This window comes from Echinops telfairi, unplaced genomic scaffold (genome assembly GCF_000313985.2).
Source record: "Echinops telfairi isolate 266 unplaced genomic scaffold, ASM31398v2 ScPeMD7_7412;HRSCAF=8450, whole genome shotgun sequence".
Lineage (NCBI taxonomy): Eukaryota > Metazoa > Chordata > Mammalia > Afrosoricida > Tenrecidae > Echinops > Echinops telfairi.
This window is the reverse complement of record NW_022111312.1, coordinates 7,383,684-7,396,856: the sequence shown is the minus strand read 5'-3', so window position 1 is coordinate 7,396,856 and position 13,173 is coordinate 7,383,684. Positions and strand designations below refer to the sequence as shown.

Sequence of the window (13,173 nt, the reverse complement as noted above, 5' to 3'; positions counted from 1 at the left end):
GTGCTGCCCCAGAAGTTAGAGAGCTATAAAATACTCCTCTGAGCAGTACAGCACCCTCTGCCTACCTCCAGCCTGGCTTCGGTGCTGAGGTCAGCAGCCCTCGTTCATCGTCATTGCTGGAGGGGATGGGGGAAGCGACATTATCGCTCCCACTTTCTGGGGGCCTGTGACAGAGCTCGGAGGAGGCTGCCAAGGGGGCGGGTTAGAGCTTCTGCGAGAGCCAGGCTGCCTGAGTTCAAACCTTAGCTGCCCAGGCCAGTTCCGTAGTTACCTTTCTGAGCCTGTGTTCTGGGCTGTAAAACAGGGTTGCAACATTCCATCTAATCAAAGGTGCCACCCACCAAAATATGAGCACACCACCATTTAAACAATGACCTCCGAACCAAACCACCACAAGAGCCATGGCGACTTCAGAAATACTAGACGGCTAAGGAACGGCCTGTGAGAACCAGGGGACTCCAGACAGAAGACCCTCGCCCTAGGGCTGCTGGGCCCGGGCGCCTGCTTGGCACAGAGCAAGGACTTGGCACACGTCGGCTTTGGTTGTCCGTGTTGTCTCCGTGGCCCAGGAAGCAGTGGCATCAAGGTCGCTAGAAAGAACCCTGGCAGCACAGGGGTGACGTACTCAGCTACCAACCGAGAGGTCGGCAGTTTGAACCCTGCAGCCGCTCGATGGGAGAAGGATGTGACATTCTGCCCCCGTGAAGATGTACAGCCTGGAACCACGTCCAGGGCTACTGTCAGTTGGAGCCCTCTCAGTGACAGAGGGCTGGGTGCTTTGTGTAAATCAATGGAATCAATCATGCTGATTCCCTGATGTGTGTGTGTGTGTGTGTGTGTGTAGCTCTCATTTTCTCATTCTTATAATATACAGTATATTGTGTATATATCACATTTTATTGGTTTCAGCATGAGGCGCTCTGTCTTTTCTTTTTAATCATTTTATTGGGGGCTTGTACAGCTCTGATCACAATCCAGCCATCCAGCCACTGTGTCAAGCACCTTTGTACATAGGTTGTCCTCATCCTTTTCAAAGCATTTTCTTTCTACGTGAGCCTTTGGTATCAGCTCCTCATTTCCCCCCTCCCTCATGAACCCTTGATAATTTATCAATATTTTTTCATGTCTTACACCGACCTCTGTCTCCCTTCACCCACGTTTCTTTTGTCCGTCCCCCTGGGAGGGGGTTATATGTAGATCATTGTGATTGGTTCCCCCATTCTCCCAACTTTCCCTTACCCTCCTGGTATTCTTATTCTCATTACTGGTCCTGAGAGGTTTATCTGTCCAGGGTTCCCTGTGGGTCCAGCTCTTATCTGTACCAGTGGACATGCTGTGGTCTAGCTGGATTTGTAAGGTAGAATTGAGGTCATGATAGTGGGGGCAAGGAAGCATTGAAGAAATAGAGGAAAGTTGTATGTTTCATCATTGGTATACTGCACCCTGGCTGGCTCGTCTCTTCCTTGTGACCCTTCTGTGAGGGGATGTCCAATGATGTACAGATGGGCTTTGGGTCCGTGCGAGGCTCTTATGAACGGACCATATTTGCATGCTAGCCCCTGTCTTAGGGGGATGTGCGCATGCATGTCTGTTATCCCCAGTGGGGGATTGGTGGTCATGGGCTATGCATACTTGGTGTTAGTGGTATGCCAAGGAGTTCCTCGGTGATGTAAGTAGTCAATGCGCTCAGCTGTTGACCCCAAAGCTAGAGGTTTGAGGTGACCCAGAGGCACCTCCGGGTAAAGGTCAAGTGGTCTACTTCCAAAAACCCAGTCACTGAAAACCCCGGGACACACTGGGTTGCCAGGAACCAGGATCAACTTGTTGGCAACTAGTCTGCCTTCAAAGGCCTGTTGGCGGTTTGACTCCCAACAGTCAGCTCCTTTTGTCCCGAGATGCCAGGGGCTGGCATCGAGAGAGTGAAGCAAAGACGTGAACAGCTGTGGCCGGCAGGGCAGGGGGAGCAGAGGGAGCCGGCAGGGGGAGCAGAGGGAGCCGGTGAGGGATGGCTCCTGCAAGCTGGGACTCTGATGCCATTACCCTGAGCGGCAGGCTCGGCGCATCTTGGAGCCTGGTGTGATGCTTTGCTTGGCTGTCTGCTGTGGGGGTGGTATTTGCTGGGCTCTGGCCGGTAATGAGTGTAGGTAGCTGATTAAGAGTGAAATATCCAGGGGAGAGAATCCACCCACGGTCTCTGTGGTCGCAAATGCTTAAATGTCAACATGGTTTAATTGGCCGTGCAGCCCACCCTCCTCGCTCCAATCCTCCGCAGCCACAGCAAACAGAAGATTTGGACCAACCGCGGGGCCAGCCTTGAGTCATCCGGGGCTTCCCCCTACCAATGTATGGGACACCCCCTGGCAGCTGAATCAGACTCCCCACAAGTCAGCCAGCTCTAGAACTCACCTCAAGCAGGTGAAGAAACCCATCTTCAATTGAAGGGCAGAGATGGTTATAGACAGACCTTTGGATGGGGATGAGGCAGGTGGGTGATGGTTGGACGGCTAGATGGGAGGATGAGTGGATGGATGTATGAAAAGATAAATAACATTGTGTGTGTATCACTCTATCATTTCTATACAAGGGGCCCTCAACAAATTGGTGGGAAAATTCCGTTATCTTCCAACTCCCTCTCTCCCCAAACTTTTTGAAGCCCCATTGTGTATACCCATTCCCTATCTTATTAACATTGGGCAGAAATGGAGGATGACCACATCTGATCACACAAGGGAAGATGATTACGTCATGACATAAACTGACACATTGTATCTGTACATAACTGCCAACCCGCTGAGAACCATGGCCCAGCCCAGTTGAAGCAAACCCTTACCTGCTACAACCAGCGATCCTCTCTCCTCTCTCCTCTCACCTTGGTGTTTGTTACTGCCAGAGGTACCTTGCCAAGGCACAAAAGAATCAGATGGTAGATTTTCTTTTTCACTACATCATAAAGGTAAAATGTTGGAGAATACACATGGAGTAGGTATATTTGCACAAGTGTGTGTGTGAGAGAGAGAGAAAGAGAGAGCATGCATTTTGAGTACTTACAACATGTTAGGCACAAATAGGTGCTTTACACACCTGATGCTATATGATTCTTTCAACTACTCAGGGAGGCAAAACACGTTGGCTCCATTCTACAGAGACTATAACTGAGGCTCAAAGAGAGCATCTCAACCTGCCCAGGGGGACACAATCAGGAGTCTCGTGCAGCCACCACTCCAAACCCTCGGTTCCCAGCCACCATGCTAGACTGGATCTCATGCCATCTGGCTGAGGAATCAGAGGCCAAGGGGGCGAGAGATGGCCCCGCTGGGACAAGGAGAAAGGAGTGGAGATGGTGTTAACCTGGAGGGCCCCCGAGGCCAGATGTCATGATTTCAGCACCGGGAAATAGGTTCCCGGGAACGTCTTTCCTGCAGGGTCAGCAGTGCTTCTGAAACACTCACTGAGTGAAAAACGCGCCTAGAATGGTTTAGCAATGAAGCCATTGACAAGAAGGAAAAAAGCAAGCTGTTGCTTTGATGGATCTGAAACATTTCTTTTCATTATGGGAGTTCTTCTCTCAGCCGATACCTGTGCTGGGGCTGAGGATGCTGTCGTGAATCTAGACTCCATTCTCTCACGCGCTCATTAATCCCCCCCCCCTCCCTGATTCCTCCACTCCGTCATGGACTCCGTAGTTTCTCTTTGCAGTCACCCACTTGCTCACTCCCTGCCCTAAGGGCCTGCTCGATGTGTGCCAGGAACTGGCCTCCCCGCTGAGGAAATGAGCCGACAGGCATGCGGACCGCTCAACAGGAAGGTGCTGGTGTCCTGGCATCGTGTCCCTTTTCTCCTCTCGCTCGCCCCTCACCACCGGTCCTCGAAACAAACCCGATGAGGCTGACGGTCGTTGGAAAAGCTGTCGCTCTAGACAAGCGTCTGGCTTCTCAGCTGGCTCGTTGTGTGGACGCACCCTTGTCTGGAGGCTCGAGTGTGCTTGAGCTTGCTGACGACCGGAGCCCACGTCAGCCACGGCGTTGCTGGTCCTTCACGACGGTCTCCCCATGCCGGCGACTCGTGGTGAGCGGACGCAGCTGGCACGAGTGGCCAGTGGAGTGCTCTCTGAGTGGTGTCTGAGGAGCCCAGGTGTGGTTGACATAGGCATAGCCCTCCACCTGTGCCACGCTGGCATGGACTGACGACAGCTTCGAATCCACTTCTGGACCAGGCTCCATGCTGAGGTGTCTTGGGTGAGAGTTGGTGAAGGTCCTAAAGGGTTGAGAAGAGCCACCTTCCAGACCCCCAGCCCTGAACGTGATCTGAGGTCCAGCCCTGGCTCTGTGGTCTCGTCGTTGGCGGGACAGTAGCGTGTCCACGCTCATCTTTCATTCTCACTAACTGGGGTTGCCATCCGCCGGACAGCTGCCCCTCACTGACCTTGCCCTTTTGTTTTGCAGCCTCTGTAAAGGACGGACGCTCTATTCCGTGGTGAGGGACGCCAAGGTCGTCTTGGATGTCAACAAGACAAGACAGATTGCCCAAGAAATTGTGAAGGTACCGTGGGCTCTGGGACCTCCTTCTCCAACTTTAGAAAGACCCTAACTCTGTCTGAGAAGCCCCACAGAGCTCCTGAGACTCCTGGTCTGTCTTCAGAACCTAGACTTGGCCTGAAAAATACCAGGCCAGGCGGAAGAAAGGTTGTTGCTGCAATACAACCATGAGGGCTGGTCTACTGATACTTGGCTTCCGTCTAGAGCAGCGGTTCTCCACCTTCCTAATGCCACGACCCTATCATACAGTTCCTCACATGGCGATGATCCCCCCAACCATAAAAATATTTACTTGCTACTTCATCACTGTCATTTTGCTACTGCGATGAATCAAGCAACCCCTATGAAAGGGTCGTTCGATCCCCAAAGGGGTTGCAACCCACAGGTTGAGAACCACTGGTCTAGAACCTCATCCCCATGGCACTTGGCTGAATAAGGAGGCCAGAGGCATGCATGGGCTGCTCGGTCCCCATTGGGGATCCCAGCTCATGGGGAATCTTACACACAGCAGAATGAGACACTGCCCAACCCCGCGTCATCCTTGCCACCACCAGCAGGTCCAAGTCCATGGCTGAGGCGAGGACGACCGTCCGTCGTACCACCACGAGCCTCGTCTCCCTCCCCAGATGTGACGTGCTCCCCCAGAGCCTGATCCCTCCCAGTGCGGTAGCCAAGCCACCCAGTTCAGACAGTGTCTGGACCGGGTGTCCATTCACAACGCCATGGGCTACCCAGAGCCCTGGTGACAGAGTGGAGGATGTGTTGGTTCAAAACCATCCGCTGTACCTTGGGAGAAAGAGGGCACTTTCTACTCTGGTAGAAATGTACAGCTTTGGAAACCCACGGGGTCACTTAGACTCTGTGCCATAGAGCCGCCAGGGGTCAGAATCGGCTGGAGGGTTTGTGAGTTTGGTTTTTTGAGTCTGGGGGTTTCCTGAGGCCAATCTCCAGGCCTTTCTTCCTGGGCCTTACATCGGATCCCGTCCACCATGGGCAACCCTGCTAGTACTTTAAAATGCAGCCCAGCAACATGTTGGCAGCCGGGTGGTGGCCCTGCCCCCTAGACCCCTGGAATTGTGCTCCCACGAGTGCAAGCCAATCTCTCTCCATGTTTGCCGGAGAAACATCAACAGGGGACTAAAGCAACAGGGACAGCCGGTGTTTCCTTGATGGTCCCTCAGGGGTCAGCTGTGCTCGGGCTTTTACTTCCTGTGGGAAATGTTTGGCCTGAGCTGCGAGAAGACATGAAAATGTGGCTGCTCTTAGGGGCAGGCAGAGAAAACTAAGCTAGATGTTCACCTTGGTGCTGGGCTTCCCCAGGCCAAGGTCCTGCGGGGAGCACGGCCGGGCATCTGCTGTGGCGTGGATGAAGGCTGGACTCAGGAAATAAGTCTTGCAGGGACCAGTTGTTCTTAAAGGAATTCCTCTGATCTGGGACCTCCTCCCCAACCTGGGTCTTGGACAGAGGCCCTCAGCAAGGGGAGCAGACTTGGGGCCCTACCTTCTTCCAGAGCTGGCTTCCTTCCTCCACCACCAGCCAGGCCTTCGTGGCTGGAGTCCAGGCCTGGTGGCAGTGGTGACTAGTACTATATATGGGCTTCCTGGGAGCAGGGCTGCCGGCTAGGATTGGAGCCTGATGTCTCACATTGCCTGCGTCCTTACCTCTTACAGGGCATGGGCTACCTCCACGCCAAGGGCATCCTCCACAAGGACCTGAAGTCTAAGAACGTCTTCTACGACAACGGCAAAGTGGTGATCACAGACTTTGGGCTCTTCAGCATTTCTGGGGTGCTGCAGGCTGGCAGGTGAGGGGCAGTGGGAGGGCCCTCAGGAGCTCTTGACATGGGACATGTAGCAGTGCGGGAGGTCATCCCAGGGGCTCGAGAGACCCCACGTGGGGTGGGTCTCTAAGATGAGCTGTCATGCAGTTGCGCTGTTGAGCAGTGGCCAGGCCCAGCGGATTCCCACAGGGGCAGCCCCTGGCACAGCGGGGACAACCGAGGGGCGGCGTGGTCATGCACAGAGCATCCTGTAAAGCCCTGGCCCTTGGGTTTCACTCAAGGGCTCTTCTCTTGCCCCAAGTACTCAGATATTGGGGTCACCCAATGAGCCTTTGCTTTGGTGAAACACGAGCCCATCAGAATCCGTCTGTTCTATAGCCCAGGGGTTAAAAGCAAGGGATTGAAAGACAGAGCCACCCAGGGTCTCTCGCGTCTCTGACACCTATCAACTGCCCCAGTTGTAGTCTCCTGTCTGGGGGAAAGGTGGTGGCTGGGTGATGCGTGACTGCTGGTCAGGTCCCTGTGAGGACGCCGTGAGGGGATGCACACCCCACACCCAGCGCAGCCCTGGTGACGTGAGACACCCCACCCCCACCCTCGGGAGCTGCCTGGGAGCTACTGTGATTCGTATTCATTGGCATCTGCCTCCCCGGTGTCCTGCAGGAGAATTATCAATCACTGTTTAAGTCAGCAACTCCCCACCACCACTCAACCAGGCCGGCCACCGCCAGTCGAATGTGTGGAAAAACAGCGTGCTCCCAAATAAACAACCGACAACACAAAAAGCAACACTGAGTACACATACACGCCGCACACACACCACACGTGGCACACAGTACCTATCATGAGCATCCTCATGCCACCCACATATCACACACATTACACTACAGACCACATCTACACAGCCTACAGGGCACATGGCACATAATACATGCCATACACACACCTCACATGCCACACATACCACACGCCATACATACCCACCCACACATGTATTACATGGCCATATACGTACACATGTATTATATGTCTATATACACATGTATTATATGGCCATATACGTACATATACATGTAATAATATATGCTTCTCACACATACGTGTAATAGTATGTGCTTCACACACATATGTACACACCATCCATATCACAGATGCATGTGCTCACACAGAGCACACAAGATGCCAGGAACCTGCACATGCACACACCACTCACACTCAGACGCTCACTCACACTCACTGCACCAAGTCACTTCTGACTCACGTCACCCTGTGGGGCAGGGCGGCACTGCCTCGGTGGGTTTCCAAGGCTCTTTCAAAGAGTTGCACACATCACACATCTCTCACACCATACATCTCTCACACACCACACTCCATGTATACCACACACACCATGCATCACACAGCACATGTATGCACATACACATATACTCACCGTGTATATCATGCAGTCACATATCACACACACTGCATACCACATACCATGCACACATCATACCACACACAAACAATACAAATATGCCTCACAATGCGTGCCATACCCCCACATGAACAGGTTCACACCCACACCCTCCCATGCAGATACCACATGTAGAAACACGTACCACACAGACACACCATCCGCACGTACCACTATAACGGCCACACACACAAATAGACATCAACATAGCACACACCCTATCCATACACCCCCCCACACACCGACTGCTCTTGTACCCCTCATTGTTTCTCTGAACACACCCTGATGACCTACGGTGTGTCCCCCAAAGGGGACTCCACAGGGTCTCGAGTTTTACTTCCGTCACAGCTGCTTCAGAAACCACTGCTTTCTTCGAGGTGCCCCCAACCGCCCCCCACCTAAAGTGAATTCTGTTCATGCGATAGAATGCCTTAGATCTAAATCAGATCACCCCAAATTCGACAAGGCACCACCCAGCGTTTTCTAAGTGATGCGGGAATCAAGAGAAACATACTTTTCTTTCATATTTTACCCCACCCGGAAAGAATGCACAGCTACCTGCAAAAATCTCCCCAGACCCTGAGCTGTAAACAGAAGTTAGGCAGTCAACAGACAAAGCGCCCAATAAGCACGGGGACAGTCAGATCCCCAGAGCCAGGTGGGCAGATTGTGTACGATTTGCATTGTGGGAGGTGCGAGGCGGGAGACAGTCTTCCCCGGCCTGCTCGGGGGTGTGCTGGGAGGACCCTGGTCCATGGGCAAAGGGTGTAGTTGGCAGTGTCACGCCCAAACCCACATATTTGGGTCAAGACAAAGGTGGGCCAGCAGGTGTTTTCTGTAGCCTGATTCGGGGCTCTTGAGAAATGGAAGACAACGTTACTGCTGGTGGCTCTTCCTTTCTCCTTCTGAGTGGGGGGAGAGGCCAGAGCCTCAGATTCCCTGCCTCGAGACTCTCGGGTTTCGGAGACCACGGGGAGGAGGAAGACTAGAAGGTGGCGTCGCTTGGCCATCCTGACACTTGGCTCATCCTTGAAGCCTTAACATCAGCCAGGAAGGGACTAGGGCCACATCTCCCAGGTAGCACCACCCCTGGTCCTGCCTAGTGGCGAACACAACCCAACTCATGTCAAGCGAGGCCATGACCCTCAGCTACAACTCCTACCTGACAAGGGAGCCACAGGGGAGGTTCAGGAGTCACCCACCATCAGTGGGGCTCTGATGACAATGTGTCACAAAGTGCCCCCGCCCCAACCCCATGGCTTACAGCGACACATTGTCATTATCCCACATGGTTCTGAGGCTTGATGAGGCTCAGCTTGTCCCATGTCGGTGCAGTCAGATGGTGTCTGAGGCGGGGATCAGCTGAAGGCATCTACACACACGGGTCTGGGCTTGAAGAACAGCTGAGGGCTGACGGGGCTTCTTCTTGCCTCTCACTCACCTCTTCCCTCTTCATGTGGCCTCCCCATGTCACTCGTTTGAGCTTCCTCACAACGTGGCGGCTCAGGGGGACCAGCCTTCTTATAAACCAGCCGGCTTCTCCCAGAGCAAGCATCCACCAGGTCAGGCAGACAGGCCTGCTTGTGACTTTGCTTCGTAAGTCCTAGCACGTTGTTCTGACCACACCTATTGGCCATGCAGGTCACTAAATTCACAGATCGAAGTAGAGGTGACTCAGACAGCCCCTCGGTGGGAGAGAGAATGAAGAGTATGTGGCCTTCCTTAATCCGCCACAGTCCCAGTGCCTTGGTGGGGACCATGCCAGGAGGGGTGGCACTCTCAGGGTGCCCTGGGAGGCCCAGAGCCTTTTCCCTTTGGTAGGGTTGCCTCAATATTGCCCCGAAGTGCAGCACAGGGACCTCTGGGGACCGTCTGCAGGGATTCAGGTCAGGTCATCCCCTTTGTAAGCAGGCACCTGCAAACTTAAAATGCTCCCGAGCAGATAAGGAGCCCCCCCCCCAACACAGCAGCCAGAGACCAGGTACACCCCCTGAACGTGACGCACCAATAGGAGCAACCCGTTGGCAGCACTAGGGACTGGGTGAGTCCCAGGCATGCAGGCACTCCAGGAAACGGCCAGTCATTTCTCAGGAGGTGGGGCTGGGGGCTCCGTCCGTCAGTCCTCAGGTAGTCAGTCACGCAGATAGTCCACCAGCCAGCAGATCCCCAGAGAGGGGCTCCTGCATGAATGGTGACCGAACCGAGCTGCCGTGGAACGCACCTGTGCTTCAGCTTCCTCACCTGCAACCTGAGGGTGGGCTGTTTGGGAAGATCAGTGGGCAGAGATGGAAAGGGCTTCGTCGCGGGCTTTGTGGGGATCAGTGCAGGCTGCCGGTGAGAAGCAGTCTCCGGGGCTTGAAGGACGTGGGCTCAAACAGGTCTTGGCTGAGACGACGGGCAAGTGTCTGAGCCTCTGTTGATGAATGGGAATTGACTTGGTGTGTGTGTGTGTGTGTGTGTGTGTGTGTGTGTGTGTGTGTGTGTGTGTGTGGCTGGCCAGCCTGGCATACAGTGGTCGCTCAGCAGACTTCACTTACTTCACACTTCTCCCCTCTGTTAGATCCCTGGGTGTACTGCATGGGTCTCTCTCCAGCCTGGGTGTAGGGTGGGGGGTCACCCATCAGAAGAGCATGTTCCGAGCATCCTGAAGACCCCAGGTTTCCATGGGAGCACGCCCAGGCCTGGCCAGCGTACAGCTGTGCCGCCATCCTCCAGCAAAGGTGTCATTTAAGATGCCAGTGCCATCGTGCCAGCTGGCCGCAGGCTGTTATTAATCATAATAATAACCATAATGAAGATGATTGGGGCTTGTCACCGGTGGGCCCATCGCCATGGGAACGGGACACCCCAGGGTGTCTGTGCCAGGCCTGGCTCCTGGCTCCCTCCCGGGCCTTGCCTGCACACACCCCAGGCTGAAGGGGGCTCTGTGACCACACTTCTCTGCCCACCCCTGCAACTCCAGCCTTCCTCTGACCCCCGACCTGGGCATTTGGAAAGAGATGGATGTGGGCCTTTGGGCAGCAGCAGTCCCCACACCCCAGCGGGCATGGTGGTGCCATGGGGGAGGTCAGCTGGCCTGGGCCAGGGCCCCTCTTGCTTGGAGGACATTCTTCCTCTGGGGACTCAACTCAGCCCCCCACATGACCATGACGGCCAGGGGTGATGACCCAGCCCTATACGTTCCATCCTAGTTCTCACGAAGCGGTGCCAAGTACAAGGGAACATGCCTGTTTTGCAGATGGGCAAGCAGAAACCCAGGCCTGTCGACTCGTGGGCAGCAGTTGGTCCCTAAGCTTGTGCGGTCTCTGATCCCGGACGTAGAGACTCATCTCGTTCCTGATAACGCAAGGCTCCCAGGATAGCGTGGGGTCCTAATGGCCAGCAGATAAGGCGTGTAGACGTGGGAGTATTTCACCCACAGGCTGTGCACCGCTCCTGCTGACCCACGCAACCCTGGGCCCACGTCCTTACAGTATATGCAGGAAAGCAGCTGTGCCACCAGGGTCACTTCTGCTCCTCAGGGGACACTGGCCTTCCTCTTGGAAGCACACAGACTAAGAAGTAGGGAAGGGACGTGTCCACAGTATTTACCTAAAGATGATGTCTGTGGGGGTGTGGTTTATAATGTGACGGCTTTCTTCACAGTAGATGCCCGAAGATGCCCGTGGCAGCATGTCTGTAATGGTGAAAGGGGACCTCTTGGTGCCCACCAAGAGGGGTTGGCTGTGTACATTTTCCTAAATGTAGGAGATGCGGTGGTGCGCGGCCGTGACACACCAACATTCTTCAGGGTTCTAGAATAAGGTGACCAGATTTAAAGCGGGACACCAGTGACCGGGAGGGAGGGGTGTTCTTGATTAAAAATTTGGTCTATATGGACCAAATAGACTGTTCTCTAGTTTGTCGTTCATTCTTTCCAAAAATCGGGACTTTTAAAAAATGCCTCAAATCGGGACTATCCTGCCAAAAGCAGGACGTCTGGTCACCTTATTCTACAACCACCACCACCCACCCACCCACCCCCAAACAGGGCCCTGTGTCCTAGCTCGTCCTTCAGCCCCATGGCCCTCTCCTTGTTCACTGGCCCTGTGCTTCCGCTCTGCGTTTACCGAGCACCCTCTCAGCCTTGGACACACGTCTTACCCGTTTGGGCCCACTTACCATGGTCTGGGGCTTTCCTGTGTATTGGATCTGTTTCCTGCCACTGTCCCCGAAGAGGACAAGCCCCGCACTGGCGCCAGGCATTTTGGGCTTGCCCTCTGCCGACTCCCCGGTTCCCTGGGCGCTCCTGTAGAATGAGGATACCCCCCACGACCCCCTGGGGACCTGGGGACCATGTGGATTCCTGAGCCTCTTGCCAGACCAGCTGCCTCTGACCCCGTGTTGGATGCTCCCACTGCCCCTGGGAAGCCAGGCAGGGCCCAACGGGAGAAGCCAGGCAGGGCCCAACGGGAGAAGCCAGGAAGGGCCCAACGGGAGAAGCCAGGAAGGGCCCAACGGGAGAAGCCGCACAGCCGGAGGCCTGAGGGTCCATCCTTGGCGGGCCTGCAGCCCCCTGCTCACTCTCCGCGTCCTTTCTCTAGGCGGGAGGGCAAGCTGCGCATCCAGAGCGGCTGGCTGTGCCACCTGGCGCCCGAGATCATCCGCCAGCTGTCCCCCGACACGGAGGAGGACAAGCTCCCCTTCTCCAAGCACTCTGACGTCTTTGCGCTCGGGTAAGTGGGCCCCACCCCAGCCCGGGCTGGAGGGGCGGGTGCCCAGCCTGCCCGCTGCCGCCCGGCATGCCCGCCTTCTGAGCTTTCGGCAGGGGCGTGGCTGGATTTCGGGGTGAGACTGTGGGGTGCGAGTGGAGTGCCGCGGGGAGAGAGAGTCACAAGAGAGAGAGAGAGAGAGACCTCCGTGCCCAGTTTGGACCTGGTTTTGCGACCACGACAAGTCACCTGACCCATTGGTGCACGTGTGCACCCGTTTGGTGGATGTTTACGGGATGCCTGCTGCACACTGGGACTATGCCAGAAAAGGTGGGGCTGGGGGTGGAGGGAGCTGATGTGGGCTCGTATTAGTGATCAGCTGCTGCGTGACACCTTCCCCCGCCCCCCAAACGCCTTGGCGTGAGATAACATAAATGACCTCCCGTGTGCCTGTCCCTCTCATGACGTGATCGTCCAGATGCCAGCCTGGACAGCCACCATCCAAAGGCTCGGCGGGCTGGGGCCCCGCTTCCAGGGTGGCTCCCTCAGGTGGCTCCTGGCTGAAGGCCTCAGCTCCTCTCTGCCTGGGCCCACCACGGGCTGCTTGGGGGACCTCGCCACGCAATGGCCAGCTTCCCCCTAGAACGAGTGGGCCAAGAGAGCGAGCCGCATCGCCTTCTAAGGCCTCATCTCGGGCACAACCTACCATC

The 13,173-nt window shown here is 55.2% G+C and overlaps 1 protein-coding gene across 1 annotated transcript in view; it reads left to right on the top strand.

The window, feature by feature from the left end:
• Positions 1 to 13,173, top strand: part of KSR2 (kinase suppressor of ras 2) — a 402,980-nt gene that overhangs the window by 371,583 nt on the left and 18,224 nt on the right. Inside the window, 3 exon segments of the mRNA XM_045296853.1 lie at positions 4,443 to 4,539; positions 6,207 to 6,340; positions 12,356 to 12,487. Of these exon segments, the coding sequence (XP_045152788.1) occupies positions 4,443 to 4,539; positions 6,207 to 6,340; positions 12,356 to 12,487 (363 nt within the window).